The sequence below is a fragment of the Zootoca vivipara genome, chromosome 3 (genome assembly GCF_963506605.1).
Source record: "Zootoca vivipara chromosome 3, rZooViv1.1, whole genome shotgun sequence".
NCBI classification, from domain to species: Eukaryota; Metazoa; Chordata; class Lepidosauria; order Squamata; family Lacertidae; genus Zootoca; species Zootoca vivipara.
The window spans coordinates 63,964,784-63,983,345 of record NC_083278.1 but is presented as its reverse complement, the minus strand read 5'-3'; the positions used below and the strand labels follow the sequence as shown (position 1 = coordinate 63,983,345).

Here is an 18,562-nt window from a genome sequence, read left to right as displayed (position 1 = left end):
TTGGCAGTTCTTCAGAGCACAACACTAACAAAGTAAATTGACTCCAATTCCTGAAAACCAGCAGCCCAGCATAAATATGAAGCACACCTCAACTGGAAAAGTTAAGGAAGGAAAGTGAGCTAGAAATATTCGGGGGGGGGGGGAGAAATCTATTTACATTCTAATTTGTGAATTATATGGCTTGGTGCTTTCCTTGCTTAGAGTGAATGCTTAATTTGGCTAAGCGAAGAAGGTGAAACGAGTGTTAGAGATTTCAGTGGCCATGCTCAGCCTGCACACAGCTATTCGAAAGAAGCAGTCTTATTTCAACCAAAGTTCTCAGACAAGTAAATACATCCCCTTCAATCGGGGGTTGGGAATGGTTGGGTGCCAAAGCACTGGTCATTGTTACCCAGTCAACAGGTATCTGAAGCTGGATGATGAGAAGAGTTTAATAAATAATATTATGACTGTATGCCAAAACATACTCACATAGCAGTAGGTGTCATTGAGATCAATGGGGCTTTACTTCTGAGTAAACATGGTTAGGCTCATGGTGTAGGTAAGAGAGTGAGTTTGCAAAGTGTTAAGCAGAAAAGTAGTTTGCAGAATAATCTGAAAGGTGGAATCAGGACATGTATTCTGTGAGAGAGTTTCAGTGTAACATGAAATGGTGCATCCGCTAGTTTAGGAACAAAGGCTGCCCGAGTGAGCATGGAAGATGAAGAGCCAGGAAAGGCAAAAGCAAGAATCTGGTGAATGCGAAGGCAAACTGCAGAGAGGATGAATGTGATCATAGCAGCTACCACACAATCTTGGAAGCAAAAATTCTGCACAGAGGTTAAGATAGTTGAAGTGGGACCAGTAAATGTTTACAAACAAATAGCAATGGCCCGCAGGGAAGTTGGTTGCAAAAGCCCAGGAAAAAGATAGGAAGTCCAGCTCTAGTGAGAAATTAAAGTTAAGAAAAAGAGGGCGGAAAGTGACAAAGTAGATGAAAGCCAGACTGCATGCTTGGTTGACAGGATAAGGGAAAGGAAAGTACTCCAAGAACTCAAGAGGCAGGAGAGGGAGCTCTGGTTGTAATATATCTGCCTTGAGTACTGCTATGATCAGGATCAAAAGAAGTCAAAGAAATGGGGGCAAGCTCAGCACTTTCATTTCCAGGGATTTTAGTAACTCCATCCCATTATATTCAGCTGGTCTTAAATGTACTTAACAGTACTAGAGGATATCCCTAGTTAGTAGTTCAGGACTGAGGAAATGGCAGAAACAGAGCAGAGTGGGTAGCAGTTCAGACTAGAGGACACAGTGGGTTTTTCATGCTTAGAGAAGCATTAGTGAAATCAATGGGATGCCCATTGATTTAACTGGGTCTGCTCTAAGCACGACAATACTCAATTATAACCCCACTTACCTAGGAGTAAGCCCCACTGAATTCGATAGGACCTATTTCTTAGTAGGCATGGTTAGGATTTTGCTATAAATCTGGATGTAACCTTGTGAGTTTAGCCGTGGCATTTCAAAGGCCAGTGCTCACGTGTAAAAAAGAGAGAGAGAGAAAGAGTGGGGGAGAAGAAAAATTCCAAACAGACCTAATTCTCCTTGCTAAATTTTTAGTCCTTTTTAAAGCTATCCTCTTTAATACATCTTAATCCAACAAGCAACACAGATAATGCCACATCTACATGATGAAAGGCATTGAAATGAGAGTCTTTGTTAAATTAGCTAACATTGAGAACTATTCCAGCAATTCTGAAATTAAAGCGTTTATACATATTTCTAATGATAAGGGGCTTTCTCAGGCTTAGGGAGTTCTAAAAGATTTATCATTTGTTTTATGAGATAGGTAAAGAAACTTACATTTGGCCCACCTCCATGCATCTTCAAAGCCCGCACTGTAGCAACAAGCACAACCACACTGGGAACCAGGCCAGAAGCTCTGCATTTGATGTTGAAGAATTTCTCCATCCCAATATCAGCACCAAAACCAGCTTCAGTTGCTGTTAGGAACAAGGGGTTAGTTAAGAGGGATCAGAAAGTCAATTTGGCAGTCACTAAATACCTAGTTTACACGAACAGAGCTCCACATGTGCAGGGGCTTCTTCCTTCTCTTCTAGGAGTGGTGAGATGCTTTGCATATATGTGGGGCTGCCATTGGTCCAGAACTTTCAGCTGGTTCAAAACACTGAGGCTAGACTGTTGATGGGGACAGGCTATTGCCAGTACATAACTGGTGCTCAAAAGCTTGCACTACTCTGCCCACACATTTCTTGGTCAAGTTAAATGTTCTTCTATTGATTTGCAATGTCCTTTATAATTTGGGTCTAGGAGACTTCAGGACCTCCTGATCCCTTAGATCTCTACTTGATCACTGAGGTCTTTAGCTGAGCCACTGTTTGTGCTCTGGCATGGCTCAGATGCTCAGATCGTATCCACCAGGAGTTATATGTTCAGTATTGCAGTATTTTGTGGAACTCCTTCCTGTTGACCTTCCAGTGCTTACTGAAGACTTTTATTTCAGCAGGCTTTTAAAGTGAATTCTGATTTTTAGTTTTATTTCATTTTTAGTTTCATTGTATTAGGTCTCCTGTACACTGTTTAGAGATTACTGTAATTAAATGACAAATAGTTAAAATAAATGTACTGTATAGTCCTGCAATCAGTTGCAGCAAACTTATAATTAATGGAAATTCTATAATTATATGTAATTAAAGGCAGGATGCACCTCTAACTGGCCCCATCAGCAGAAGATCTGTGAACGGACTTCTGCTTGCACAATGGGGCTCCCCCTCTCTTCCCCCATCCCCCCAATTGGTTTGGGGTGTGTGTGACAATCCCCAGTTGAGCATGTGGAAGAGGAGAGGCAACTCCCCTCGCAAGCAAGAAACCAAAACAAATAACAACCCCCAAACCTCATTTCTAAGCAATATATTTAAAAACTGGGGACAAGATACTCTAGTCTAGTGGATGTGAAGGGGGGTATCTGGGGACATGGCCACCACACTGTGGACCCCATCTGGCTTGGGGTGGAGAGGAGGAAGAGGAGGAGAGGTGGTGGCGATGTAGGGCTTATCTCAAAAGTGAATAGAATTTCTTATTTAAAAGACTCCAACTTTCAAGAGAGGAAGGAAGCAGGATGCTGTATAAAAGCTGCTAGGATGAAGGCTACCAACTGCAAAGGAAATAAAACAGAGAGTAATTCTGAAGATAAAGCCATGTGCCAAAACCATGTACTTTGAAACCTGTTTGTGCTCAAATATTCAGCACAATCACTTTTGTATTATTTCCTGCCTGTAAATCAGAGTGCCAATGAAAACATGAGCAACTGGAGGCCAAAGAGCAAGAGAGAGTCATGCTAATCCCTAGTTCAACAATGACATAAGTATGAATAAGTCTTCTATTAAACCAATGGGAATCAAACGACGACTTGCAATACATTTTGCTGGAAACCCACAATTAGCCACTGGGACAAGCTAAGCCAAGAACCTGCATGCTGTGTAAAGAGCCACTGGAGGTTATCAGATTTACTTTCTCCTGATAGGCAGCATGGGAATTCATCACTAGATTTTTCTCTTTGCAATCTACAAGACTATCTGGGCTGCTTTCTCTCAGGAGCTAGAACAGGTAGCAGCAGTAGCAGGACAGGCAACTGATGGGGGTTAGATCTCCAGTTGCTAGAGCTGTCTTTCACAGAACAGTTTAATGCAATTTAGCCAGTAGTTCAAAAGACTCCAGGGAGTACTTTACAGTAGGTCATATAAGAAGGCACTCTATGTAGGGCTATTTTACAAGCAGCAGTCCCAGAGTCAGATCCTTGCTCAGCCATAACACTTAGGGACTTATCTGACGATATCCAATGTCAGCTTAAGGGCATATCTGTGATCTGATCTGAGTCCTTAGGCTAGGAAAAGGAAACCTATTGCAATTCCACAGCAGCCAATTTTAGCTGCTCATAAGAGTGTACACTCAACAGAGGGACATTGCCAATCCCAGCTCTCTGATATACAGTATGTATATACATGATGTATATACATCATGATGTATATACAGTATGTATATACATCATGATGTATATACATCATGTATATGCATGTACACATATGTACTGAATATGTACATGTGCATTTCAGCACCTGTATGTCACTGTCACTTTAAAATATTTAGGTATACACTTAAAATATCACTAGCATACAACTTAAAAATGTAAAGCATGAAGTTGTCCTAAAATAATGCAATCTGTGCCTTGGCCAAACACTTAAATTTTTCCATCCTCTCACTTTAGGTAATAATTTTATTCTCCTGACTTTAGGTATCCTATTAGTGTAAATGCTGTGAGTAAATAGAATTAACAGCAATACAGAGTTATGTATTTTCTTTTTTACATATTACTGAATCTGAAGAGAACTTTTCAAGAATAAAGTTAGGGGGAAAATAGATGTCCAGAATTAAACATGGATATAAGACCAGTATTATAGATTTGTAAGGATCACAAGAGTCATCTAGTTCAGCCCCCTGCAATGCAGGAATCTTTTGCCCAATGCAGGGTTCGAACCCACAAACCTGAGATTAAGTCTCATGCTCTTCTGACTGAGCCACTCTGAACATTTATAGCCACATATATATGGAAGGAAGAATGAAAGGCAAGTTAAGGGAAATGCCTTTAACTTTTTCATTATTACTTTAAAAGTATATACTACATTTTGGTGAAATAAAAAATACATCAAACCATTCTGGAGACTCAGCATTTGTGGATTATTTCATCCACTTTCTCAGTGCAAAATGCTTTTGGGAAATGTATTATTTCTTTTTTAGAATCCTGAATGTCAATGGCTGATTGGATTTCTCAGCCTTCAGAAAAAGAAAGCAGCAACTATACTGCAGTTTAAGCAGCTACACATTAGCCCTCAATGCAGCAGTGTTTTGACATGGCAAGGAGCCCTACAAAAAGCAACCACATGTTTCAGTTTGCAAGGCTGCAAATGGAACTGTCACAAGAAAATTAATTTATCTCACAATAAAATTCCCTGTAAACAGAAGCAAACTTTAATGAACGTAACCTTCCTGCAGTCAGCATTTACTATCAACATATCTAAATCAAAATAAAGAATATGCACTGGAAGACCCTAAAGAGAAACATGCACACTAGGCAAAGTTTCAGGACATGGAATTATGGAGGCCAAATTCCAGAACAATACAAAAGGAAATGGAAATTCTGAATTGCTAGCTGCCATCCACTTCTATGATGTAAACATATTCGTCCTGGTGCAGCTGTCAACAAGGAAACCATGGAAAGGAAGAGTTCAAAGTCACAGAAGCACATGAACTCTAACCCTCTGCATCCAAGGCATTTTGGCTGGTGCTTGCTGTATGCAGCAAATCACCAAACTGAGCAGCTGCCAAAATAAACCAGGAGATATCATGATTCATCTGAAAGGACACCGCATTTATGTTACTACAGCAAGGGTAAATGAACTGGCTGTTTGTACAATGTGAACCAAGATCTCTTCCTTTAATGACTGTTCACGGAACTTAATGCTCAAAGTTCTAACCAACTATTCCAAATGATCCCACAAATCTTTTATTTTTTTCTATGTATTTGTGAGATCTTTATGGTGCTGGAGTTATAGGATTTTTTTTTTAAAAAAATCATAATACAAGCCTGTGCAGCAGGAAAAATACATGCCCCATATAAAAATAATATTTAGTTTTTATATTATGCTTTTTAAGTCTTTAAATCATTTGACATTCCAGTAATTCCTACAGCAACCTTGTGAATTTTGTTGGTATTATCACCTCCATCTTCAAAATGTGTGTGTGTGGGGGGGAAGAGTTGAAAGATAGAGCTCACCTAAGACTACTCTGTGAGTTCGTGGCTGAGGTGAGATTCGAACCATGGCTCCCTGACTCAAATATCACACATTAAGCCACAACCGCAGTATGTTGAAGCTTGATCTCAGATTTTGATCCCCTCTTGAATAACCACATATTGACAGGAATTCCATCCAAGTTCATACCAGGCTCTGACGTACTCGGATGTACTACATGTACTACATGAGATGCTTTCCAACCACGCTCATTTGCTTATTTTGGTTTTCCCCAACACACTCTTAGAACTGGTTTATACCAATGTACTGGTTTAATGATGTCCTAGAGAAGGGATGGGGAACCTTGGGCTTGGGGGCCAAATGTCTTTCTATCTGGCCCTCAGGAAACTTTCCCCATGCCATCCCCCTCAGTGGTTCTGCTTCACATCTTCCCTGAGTGTTTATGCCTAATTGGAAAGTGTCCTTGAACTCTGACAATGCTTCTTACTTGTCTGAACGGAGAATAGAGAGGGTTGTGTCAGGGTCTGTAGAAATAAGGTAAAATTAACATTTGTACACATTCCACCAGTGGCACGTGCTCCACCCCAAAGGTTGCCTAGAAGGGAATGTGGCCCTTGGGCTGAAAAACATTCCCCTCCCATCCTCAAGCTTTCACCTTGAACGCATTATGACAAGGAATTAAGGAGAAGTGCTGCAATGGGCAACTCTTTGGAGAGCCATTGCTGACACCCCTGAGCTGCTGACGCCAGCTCTGTACACTTGTCGGTCAGGTGAATAACATATGCTAGAAATCTCCTCAAGGACACAAGGGGAGAACAGCAGCTGGGGGGGGGGGAAAGGGCTGGTAGAGTTTGAATAGAAAGCATGGGCAAATATTAAGCTCACTCTGGCCAGCCATTTCTCTGTTCCAATGTACATCTTCCTAAAGCTGCTTTTGGCCTTTAAAAAAAAATCTGAGAAAAGATACTCAGGTGGCGCTGTGGTTAAATCACTGAGCCTAGGGCTTGCTGATCAGAAGGTCGGCGGTTCGAATCCCTGTGACGGGGTGAGCTCCCGTTGCTTGGTCCCAGCTCCTGCCAACCTAGCAGTTCGAAAGCACGTCAAAATGCAAGTAGATAAATAGGGACCGCTACAGCAGGAAGGTAAATGGCATTTCCGTGTGCTGCTCTGGTTTGCCAGAAGCGGCTTTGTCATGCTGGCCACATGACCTGGAAGCTGTACGCCGGCTCCCTCGGCCAATAATGCGAGATGAGCGCGCAACCCCAGAGTCGGTCACGACTGGACCTAATGGTCAGGGGTCTCTTTACCTTTACCCATGACTGCATGTCAGGTCTAGATTGCCCCTGTACATATATGGAATCCACCCTATCATTATGGATAAACACATACACATTCTGGCTAAAACACTCTTCTCTTTTCCTAATGCCATATGGTATAGCACCATGTGCCTTACATAAGTTAAAGGCAGGCATTTCCTCAGTACTACTTGTTGAGCACTTTTGATTGGATCCAGTTCCCTCCGCTGGCTGCACTCCAGGGTCACCATATCCAGTCAGCTAAATCCTGGGTGTTCTATTGCTAAATACCAAACTTGTTAAAGGAGGAGCCTCTGCTCACTCACAGAAAAGTGGTGTGTATATTCAGAGAGTGCAGCTTACCCTACATAGAGATAACAGCAGATGCCACACCACTGAAGGCAGTGGTGAATCAGAATGATCAATGTCTCTATCATTTGGTGCAATCATCCAGGACACAGCAAGTTTCGGAATCATCAATCACAACAGCGCAAGGCTGCACCCTAATTCAAATTGCAGGCTGCTTCAAGCTGCTGAGTGGTAAAAAGTGTCCCTTTTCTGCCTTCCTTTTCTCCAACAATAAAATAAGGAGGAGGAAGACTCTCCTCCCATTCCAGGAACCCCCCCCCCCAATTGCACAGAGAGAGACCACTCTGCAGAGATGGTGTGTTTGTTTATTTTCTCACCCCCACCCGAATGTGATCATTATGTTCACTGTGATTTCTTAGGACTTTTATTACAGTATATAGCCCCAGATTAATATCACACTGACATATAAAAAGACTATGAACAGCCTGACCAAGAAGGCTTGGTGCAAATAGAAAGGCTTCAGTTCTCAATTATTCAGTAAAATCAACTGCTATAAAGGCAGCTCTGAGTGGAGTTTTTTAAGAGATGAAAACTCAATTATTATGGAGGCCAAACTACATGCTATACAGAGAGGTGAATATTAATTAAACTTTAGCACAGACATCAGCTAACATAAAATAAGAGGGGGGTGACTTTTGCCAATTCCCCCTTCCCATTGCAGTCCTCTGTGGCCCCCCTCCCCTAAGCTCCAGAGCAATCCTCCAGAACAATGTAGAAGGTGGTGTGGGAGAACACAGGCTGCAGCAGGAAGGGGAAATTGGCAAAAATTGCCTCCCCTTATCCAATGTTAGTGGATGCCCCCACTCGATCAAATGCCATTCTGCGACTAGATTGGTAGCAATGGATATCATTCAAACATGTGTAACAGTAACCCAAGAGTAGCCCTTTTAGGGAGATGAAAAGCCACTTTAGGAGGGGAATTGTTTGGGAACACACAAGGAGTGGCAGAAAGGGAAACTATTCCTTTCCTAGTCTGCCATTTCCAGCTCCAAATCTCCCTCTCAGCTGTCCCAAAAGGGCTTTCGAATGCAAGGTATCGCTATTCTAGCCTTGTTCAAATAATATATCGGCTTCCCCACCCCCACTTTAATAAGTTGATTCACCCATGGATTTTCTTATGTTTGGTTGTTTATGAGAAAATAAATTGTAGAAATGAGGTGTGTGTGTGTGTGTGGGAAACAGCTACTACTCTTTCTGCCATGCATATCTAATTGGAACCCCTTATTTTGTGAATTGATAGGAGTGAGCTATGAGAAGCAGCACTTTTGACAGTGTTGCTGGATTTGATTTATGAATTCTTAAAAACAGAAAGAGAGAGACTGACCTCTAGTATTTTTTTTGCCTGTGGGAGACAAAGAATTTTCCTGTGCTAGCTATATTTCACAGTGGGGGAAAATCTGCTGAAATGGCTTATATTGGAGTCTATAAATTATAATCAGAGATGGCGCTAGAGCAATGTTTGTTAGCAGGCGTCTAACAGGATATTTCAATTATCAGCAGAGCAGTATACATCAAAGTTTTTTTTTTTAAAAAAACCAAATGAAAATAAATATTAAAAAGTAAAAAGTGTAACTTTGAATATTTCAAACAACAACAACAACAACAACAACCACCAATGGTATTTATATAACAGAAGATAAGAGTTCAAGTCTAAAAGCTCTTGACTTTAATAGTGGCTTTCAATATACTGTCCACTACATCCTTCTTGTGGTCTCACCCCAAAGGAATGCTAGGAGGGTGATATGGGACAGGGCATTTTCCATAGTGCCCCCTAGCTGTCTGTGTGGAACTACAATCTACCCCCTCCCAACCGTGGATAGTTCTGATCTGCTGCTGTTATTTGCTCTGTAGCTTACAGAATTTTACTGGTGATTTTATAGTACAGTAGTTTTACTTGTACTGTATCGTGTGTGTGTGTGTGTGTGTGTGTGTGCTTTTGTGTACTTTTGTTTTGTTTTGGATCGTGGCCATTATTAATTTAACATTTGACCCCCCAAAAAGGAAAGGATAACTTTTACTGCTTCAGTAAGCACTGCATTTTCTTAACTATGAAAAGAAATGGAGCTACAAAAGCTAGAGAGTGAATGTTATGACATAAGTTAGCAAGGATTTTTGAATTTAACACTCACTGGAGCACTCAATACACAGTGATTTTTCAATGAAGTCAAGCAAAAACAACTATAAAGAACTCTGAACAATGCAAATATTAAGACATCACATGTGCTTTGGTGCCAAACGGGGTTTAAAGCAAAGCATTTACTTCCTTTTTTGGAGAAAGAACTCCCACGAAAGAAATACTGCAAAGCATTTTACAATCTATGGAAAAAAATGCAGATCATTCTTTCTTGTTTCAAACACATATGCTGGACTATTTTTACACAGTGATTTCTAAACCTTTTGTATAAATACACTTTTGAGCATAGATAAGTATATATAATATAAACTTAAATACTTTTGAGCATATACAAGGATTTTTGAAATACAGCTGTGCACACTCTGCACAGATCACTAAGCAGCTACTGCAAGTAGTTTTGTTCTGATGAGCATTTCCACTGCAGAATAAAGCAAGTAAATTATTCAGACAACTTATTAAAGCTTACCTCTGCTTAGGTTTACAATACACATGAAGCATGCCAAAATTTCTCCAATTATCTGATAGTGCAAGCACAGAAAGACTCCTATTTTTCTGTATGGGTGGGGGAAGGGTGTAGTGGGAATACTGTGTATGTTATACAAAGTAGGTTGCATCCAATGCTGCACAATCAGAAGGCAGCTCATGCAACATATCTTTACCTTCTTCTTCTACCCCACAGTCCCCTGTGTCCTCTAAAAAGCCTCTCCAGAGGGTCGGGTGGAGGGGGACCTACCATATGTTATCTGAATCCAGGGCTGCAGAGGGAGAAGGGAATTGCCTCAAATCAGGGGGAGGTATTAGAACTGACCATGCAGAAAGTCTTGAAATGGAGACCTTCAGGGAACTGGGCTAGACCATGACTTGCCACTTCTTTCTGCATATTGTGGCCCTCTTGAGCTACAAGCACCATTCACAAGCTCCCTGCACTGGCCTATCCCTCCTCCGTGTGACTGGTCTCTGCCTTTGTTAATCATATTACTTTTTGTTCATTTTTATGAGTGACTAATTAGTGTCAGTTGAATTAAAAAACTTATTTGTATTGATTATTACGAATGGCTTCACTCAGTAGAGGTTGTTGTTCTTATGAACACTGTTGTTGTTAACATCAATTCAACTTATTGGTTACTTTTTCTTGTAGCAGCTTACAATCATTATGTTTATTTCAGGTGATAGCATGAGTCAATGAGTTCAAGCTGTATCTGTGTTTAAGATGTCATTCTGTAAACAGACCTAATTATAAACCATTTGCTTAACTTGTCCGTTTACATAACATTTGTCTGTCTGTCTGTCTGTCTGTCTGTCTGTCTGTCTGTCTGTCTGTCTGTCTGTGTCTGTCTGTCTACCTATCATCTATCAAGTCTTTTGTGGATATTAAATATTAACTAAATCAGCCCCGAGTGCTCACTGGAAGGACAGATCGTGAAGCTGAGGCTCCAATACTTTGGCCACCTCATGAGAAGAGAAGACTCCCTGGAAAAGACCCTGATGTTGGGAAAGATGGAGGGCACTAGGAGAAGGGGACGACAGAGGACGAGATGGTTGGACCGTGTTCTCGAAGCTACCAACATGAGTCTGACCAAACTGCGGGAGGCGGTGCAAGACAGGAGTGCCTGGCATGCTATGGTCCATGGGGTCATGAAGAGTCGGACACGACTAAACAACAACAACAACATCATATATTTGAGTTTTATCATGGTCCTATCCAGGGCTGGTGCAGATGTAATGGCTTAACATTGTCCTTGCTCCTTCTCACTGCACTTCACCACCACCACCCTGCTTGTCTTCCCTAGCCAGTACTGCTTCTGATCATCATCAATTATGTTTCTAGAGTCTGCTGAACTTCTAAAAGGTACACTTTTCAAGAAAAATGTACTTTCGAGATCCTCAATGCTAAGGATAATTTTAGCAATGGAATTCAAGAAAAAGTTCTCTTTCAATCTGCATTGCTTTGGAACACTATTAAAGAGTTGAAAGCACCCCTTTAAAACCAACATTAGCCCACTGTGAAAACTGAGCAGAAGACAGGAAAACTAGCTTGCCTCTGATATCAGTGGAAATCTAGCCAGGCAAATGGATCCAAGTATAAACATGGAATTCCAAATCAACAATGCCTTTTGATCAAGAAAGTACAGTGGTACCTCGGGTTAAGAACTTAATTCATTCTGAAGGTCCGTTCTTAACCTGAAACTGTTCTTAACCTAAGGTACCACTTTAGCTAATGGGGCCTCCTGCTGCTGCATAATTTCTGTTCTCATCCTGAAGCAAAGTTCTTAACCCGAGGTACTACTTCAGGGTTAGTGGAGTCTGTAACCTGAAGCGTCTGTAACCTGAAGCCTCTGTAACCCGAGGTACCACTGTATCAAGATCACATACTAAAGTGACGCTACATAAACATGGTACACATCACTTGAGTTAAAACAGCACTTAGTCATTAATTTCAAATGAAACTACTCCAGCTCCACATAAACATTCCAAAACAAAATGAGCTTGTACTCACCTACAAATCCTTCTTTGCCAACCAATTTAAGGGCAATTTTGTCTGCCAAAACCGAAGAGTTACCATGAGCAATATTTGCAAAAGGCCCAGCATGCACAAAAACTGGGGTTCCCTAAAAGTATCAAAAGCAAAGGTAGAACTGTAATCAGAGCATAAGAATAAAACAGCAGTTAAGACCTTTTACATTGTACTGTACTATAGTCTACATCGCTCTTGCGGAGCAGTGAGGCTTATCGTCTGGAGTGAAGCAGGAGAAAGTGGGCTGCAGTAGGACAACAAAGAGCCTTTCTGAGAGACCTCAAGGACCATAAGACTGTATCCACAGCAGCAACAGAAAGCTCTGCATCCTCCTTCTATCAGGATAGTTTAGTAGCAGTGTATGCTAGGTGTTCCAGGAGGTAGACTGAGAGATAAGGCAGCTTTAGTAATTAAGCTGGTATTCATATTTAGGGTTCTGCTTTACTTGCTCAGGCAAAGCCATTCTTTATAGCAGGCATGGGAGCCTCTGATTCCAACTGGGACTATGGCAGAGGCAAAGTGTGAAATCCCCTATGCCATCCCATGCCACACTCCCAATTCAGCTAATCTTTTCTCCTTGCCCAACACTGGTTATTGTAGTTTTTGTTATTTACCTCTATGATAAAACATCATGTCTAGTTTGGCCCCAAGAGCTGTTAGTGCCCCTCCAGCAGCCATGCTAACCAGGGCTGATGCCAAAAATATGGCGGGAACCAGGTTCTTTTAGGGATTAAGTTGGTATCCACATTCAGGTGGCTGCTTTACTAGTTAAAAACCTTTTCTCGTAATGCTCCAGCTGCTGAAGCAATTCCTGCCTACTAAAGAACTCTGGAAAAAATGCCCTCTTTCCCATTGCTTCTTTTCGCAGGGAAGTGTCACATCTGGCACTGCAGTTTCCAACTATTCATTGTCACAAGTCAGCTGCTTTAACTTAGGCTCCTGAGGCCAGTTTCACTGAGGCTGCAATCCTATACATTACCACACTTACCCAGGAGCAAGCCCTATTGAACTTAGTGGGGCTTATGTCTGAGTAGACACATATAAGACTTCAGTATTCACGGTAATTAAAAGAAAAATAGTGTATCTGGTAGCTCTTTTTAAGTTGCATTTGATTCATGGGATTCTAATAAATGTCTATCTGATTCAACAGCTCTAAAATTCCTCTAGGAGACATATGAAAGGGAGAACCTATGGTGATTCCACCTGTGAAAACACAAGTTTTCTTTCATTAATGGAGGAGGCCAGGGGGGTGAGGAAAGGAATGTAATATAAAGACGGGGTGTGGGGGGAGTTATCCAAAAGATGGCATTTTGTATCAATGATCTGATAGCTATTCTGCTATGTGCACTTTGAAACTGAAGCCAGAGAACAATGGCAGAAACAGCAAAAATAGTCCCCAGCGGTATCAGTATCACTGAATAAATACAATATACATTTATTCTTTTCAAACTAATAGAAACTGCCACTGATAATTTGCTGCCAGGGAAATAAATTTCAGTAGTTGGTCCAGTATGCCTGAAGGAGCGTCTCCACCCCCATCGTTCTGCCCGGACACTGAGGTCCAGCGCCAAGGGCCTTCTGGCGGTTCCCTCACTATGAGAAGCCAAGCTACAGGGAACAAGGCAGAGGGCCTTCTCGGTAGTGGCATCTGCCCTGTGGAATGCCCTCCCATCAGATGTCAAAGAGATAAACAACTACCAGACTTTTAGGAGACATCTGAAGGTAGCCCTGTTTAGGGAAGCTTTTAATGTTTAATAGATTCTTGTATTTTACTGCTTTGTACAGCAAGCCTTATAGTGAATATTACTGTGCTTGGGTCCTCACTTGCAAAGCAGTATTTGATTAGTGGTATAACCCAATGAAAGATTTACAGTGCTCCATAAATGCATAGCACTAGTATTTGAATACTTCCTGAGGGGCTGATAGGAAACAGAAAAGGGTACATTTAGAGCTTTTTAAAAGCTATAATACACACCCACATTTATCTATCCATTCTCAGAGACCTGTCTCCACATGCTCTCATCAGGTAAGATGTTGTGGGTGAATACTGGGGAAGGGCCTTTTCAATGATGGCACCTAGGATGAAAAATGCATTCACCTGTTGCCTACTTTTCAGTGTTTTCAGGACCAAGTGAAGACCTTTTTATTTTACCAGGCTCTTTAAACTTTGTGTTAAAATTAAAGTTCATGTGATTTGTTTTTGTGTGTGTGTCACTGAGATTTCCCCGTCTCCCATTATACAGATTCTGCTTCATATTTTATTGTTCATAGTTGTACTTTTTATTTGTTATTCAGTAACATATAAATATTGTTAAGAAAACAAAGTGTCGAAAACGTCCATAGTCAAACACAAGCTAAACTTTGATATGGCTGCCTCAGACAGATAAATTATGTTGGGGTTTTCTGAAGAGGGAGGTACAACATCACAATGATGCTATACTGCTTTACTAGGCAATATCTTCTAACGGCTATTTCATCCGTGATTTATAATGCATGCTGAATAGTCATTTGGTGTACATATTAGGATAAACATTATTCATCATGATTCCCAGTTTTTTATGGAAATACTGTTATAACATCCATGTACATATCCTTTTTTGACCACATGAACTGATGTCTAATAAAACCAAACCAAAATTAGGCTCAGACAAGGCTGCTTGTAAAAAAAAATATTAAAAATTCACCACGTAAATGTCAACCAAGAAATGTGATCATTCAAACAAGTTTTCAGCCAAGCAATCATGTGTTCTGCTTTAAAGTGCACATGTGTTATACAAAACCTCTCTAATTAAAGATCCAAAATGAAAATATAATGGCTTTGGGTTCAGAGTGGCTCTTTCTCAAACGGAAGGTGGCTTTCTATTTGTAGAAGTGCTGATAATCCTACTAGGCTTCTATCTGCACCTTCAAAGACCATCTCCTGCAGGGTCTTCCAGAGCCAGAAGTGGCTCACTGGTTGGATATGAGCCACTATGCTAGCTTTCCAGTATTTATTTATTTATTTCATATTTATTTATTTATTCCATAAATTTTTTGGTTGTAGGAAAAACCTCAAAGCAGTTTACAGTGACCAGTAGGCAGGTCGCTGTTGCTTATCAGGAAGGCTAAGGTAGCAGGGTGGTCAATGCAGCGTAAATGCATTGGTGGGGCCAATCTGGCACTCCTCCTGGATTCTCAAAGGTTGTAAGGGGAAGCAGGGAATCGACCCCAATTTGCCATCCTTCTCCTTCTGTGAACAGAGCAGCACTCACAGTTTCTCTGAATCCAAATCAACAGATGCTACTGTTTTTTCCTTGTTGTTTTGCAAGCCAAGGGGCTTCCAAGTAAAACTGCCATGCTTAGAAGTAAGGAGCCCCTATGCCTCTGTTTCTGAAGTTGCACCAATATCTTTTTATGAATATATATTTGGATATGGTAAAAGGGTACGTCTTCACAGATACCATGTTTTCTTTAAATAGACATCCCATTTATTTACTGTTTATTTATGACAGGTGACACTTCATTTCTGTTCCTATAAAAGCTGAGGCTGTGATCTCTGTGGCATTTATGTATGCTAAACTCCCATGGAGTGGGCTGGGATTTAAGCTTGTATAGATTCCAGCCTCAATTCTTAACAATCCTGTGGATCCTAAGAACAGTAAGTGGAGTACTGATCACAGAATGGAGCTTTCCTACCTCTCCCCTCCACCCCCTATCTTCCCAGGCTGCTCCTGAGAGCATCTCAGAAACGATTTGGAGTATGGCAAGGGGTGCTGAAAGGGAGGTGGGTGGAAATGGCAGAACTCCCCTTGGGGCAATCCAAATCTGCATTTCTAGCACAGGTAATGCTAACAGAAATTGAAATGTTCTTGGACTTGGGAGTGGGGAACCCTCTTTTAACAACATGCCTTGTAAAATGCCCATGCAAATTAAATATGAAAAGGAGGAGTCATGCAGTACAAACAAGCAAATGCTTAATTTCAATTTTAAAAAAGAAAAACACTTTGGCAACTTAGATATAGTCCTTTAAAAAAAAGAGAAGAGAAAGGTTAGGGTTACAGATGATTTGACTGACCTCTAATGTCTGCATCAGTGTTGGTTTAATTGCATCCTTCATCAAAACTGCCAAAGCACCAGTTACTCCCTAAAAAAGAAGAAACTGCTTATAACTTGCAGATTAGAAGTTCAAGTAAAGTGGTTTAAAAATCAAAGTGTTTAGCCAACACACAGCTGTAAAAAACATTATGTAGGGTGATGCTAAAAGTTCTGGAAATGCCACCTCCATCACTATAAACTCTGAGTGGGAGGTAACAAAGCTTCTGAGTTATACAATTCAATACAACACAATTTTAAAAGTAAGACATTGAACATGGAAATATTTTAAGGCTCAGACCCACACATTGTAGCTTGCCTTTCTTAGACTGCCATGACTTGTTATTGCTTTCAGCCTCACCTACTTCCCCAAGATCATTGTACAAAATATGGTGGTGGTTGTTTGCTTAGAGGACATATTTACAGAAGAAAAGTCTATCGATAGCTTTCACTAGGAGAAGTGTGGTGGGGCTGTGCCACTCACCTGAACCACCATTTGGTTGACTAACTGCTGCATATGTATGTTGGGATGGAGATGGGGAAGGAGAAGGCAGCGGCATGGTCAGTGTAGTGCATGCACTGGAAGGAGCACTGAATTGTATCCATCAGGCGTGTTTGCACTGCACCAACCTTGCCACTCCCTCCCTCCGACAATCCATCCCAGTAAGCAGTAATGCCAGAGGTAGGTCAGGTGAGCAGCATAGCCACACCACTTGCCACTTATCTACTGGTCATCATAGTTTAATGCAATCTGCAGGTTCAGAGTATGGTCTTCAGTATGCTTCTGAATACTAGCTGCTGGGAAACAACAGAAGGCTATTGCCATCATCTTCTGCTTGTGGGTTTCCAAGAGGCATCTGGTTGTAGGAAACAGGGAGATTGAGTCTGACATAAGACCACAGGGCAGATGCCCTTTTCTGTAGGTGTTCAAACAGTTGCAGCCAGGAAGGAAAGTTCTGCATTAGGTGGCACTGGACAATTTGCTATTGATAAAAAAAGACGGCAGTCAACATCCAAGCTTCTTCCTCATGGGCATTCCTAACCCATTTTCCTGCTCTTTAGGGGTTGACACAGGGTCTCTAATAACACATTGTTTTCACTGAGGAACAGAAGTTCAGAAACTTCCCCCTGCCCAGATTAAACATTGAATTCTGTTTGATAACTGTCTCAATGCACATTCATGGTATGATAATCCAGATATTCTCTCATTGGATATTTTGCTTGATCGAGTTTGAAATAAAACCTACTAGGAACTGGTTGTTTTAAAAGGAAAGAAAGAACTCCATAAAGAATTAAGATGTGCCTTACATAAAGGTACCACAAACACAACTGGAGCCTAGGTTCCAAGACAATATCCTTATCTGTATGCTATTTGCAAAATGAGTATATTCAACGTAAAAAAGAGTCCTCATGCAGTAATTTGAGAAGCTTCCTTACTAAACAAATAGCTACATATTTATTTAATATTCCTCATGGCTGCTGAAATACTAATCTTGGGCATGCCAGTTTAATTTGCCATGGAGATATGGCATCTGTCTATCAAACATCTTGCTATAATACCACAGCCAAATTGCAATCTAGTCTTCAGAACCCTGCTCAATGAGCACCATATTTTGGCAACAAATTCTGTAGTTCAATTACAGAGGATGGCTTTTAAAAATCCATTACACTTGTGAAAGGAGCCTCTGAGTTTATGAAATATTCAATTTATCTTTTCTTTTCTGCCTCCTCCCACCTCCAGCCCTTGCAGCATCTGGTTTTCATCTCCTAGTGTGTATTTTGGATTTTATTACAGTACACTGAAAATTAGGTATAGCACCCTGAAATTAAGAGCAATTGCATATTTGCATGGTATATTAAACATTATTCACATATGAAACAAATGAAAGAGAGGAGGAATTAGAGGTTTAGGTTGAACATTAAATAATGAATTGAAGGCTACTTGTAAAAACATCATTTCAATATAGGGAAAGTTAAGCAACTTTAAAAATGGGTTCGTTTTGAACACATGATGAGTGTTAATGGAAGCATGCACTCAGAGTGACATAAAAATATTTCTGAGACCTAAAATTCAGGACACTGTTCTATTCTACAAAAAAATTATTTGCAGCTGCATTCCCAACGTTTAATTTGCAAACTCCAGTCCTGCTTTTGAAGGCTCAGGAATGTATGCATGTAAGTCATGTTTTTCAAACTATTTATTTATTTGGACATTTATATCCTGCCTTTCTACGATAAAATCATACTTAAGGCAGGTTACAGATAAAATTTTAAAAATCAAAACAAACAGCAGTAGAAACAGCATCATGAAGCATCACTTTCTAAACTTGTTCTATCCTCTTAGCCCATTTCTCAAGGAGAGAGGATATAG

At 40.7% G+C, this 18,562-nt stretch overlaps 1 protein-coding gene across 1 annotated transcript in view; it reads right to left on the bottom strand.

Annotated features, from left to right (window-relative positions):
* The window catches only part of MTHFD1L (methylenetetrahydrofolate dehydrogenase (NADP+ dependent) 1 like), a 112,035-nt gene that overhangs the window by 53,945 nt on the left and 39,528 nt on the right, over nt 1-18,562 (bottom strand). Inside the window, exons 19-21 of the mRNA XM_035108760.2 lie at nt 16,175-16,243; nt 12,103-12,214; nt 1,843-1,982 (exon numbers count right to left, since the gene is read on the bottom strand). Of these exons, the coding sequence (XP_034964651.2) occupies nt 1,843-1,982; nt 12,103-12,214; nt 16,175-16,243 (321 nt within the window). The remainder of the gene's footprint in view (nt 1-1,842; nt 1,983-12,102; nt 12,215-16,174; nt 16,244-18,562) is intronic.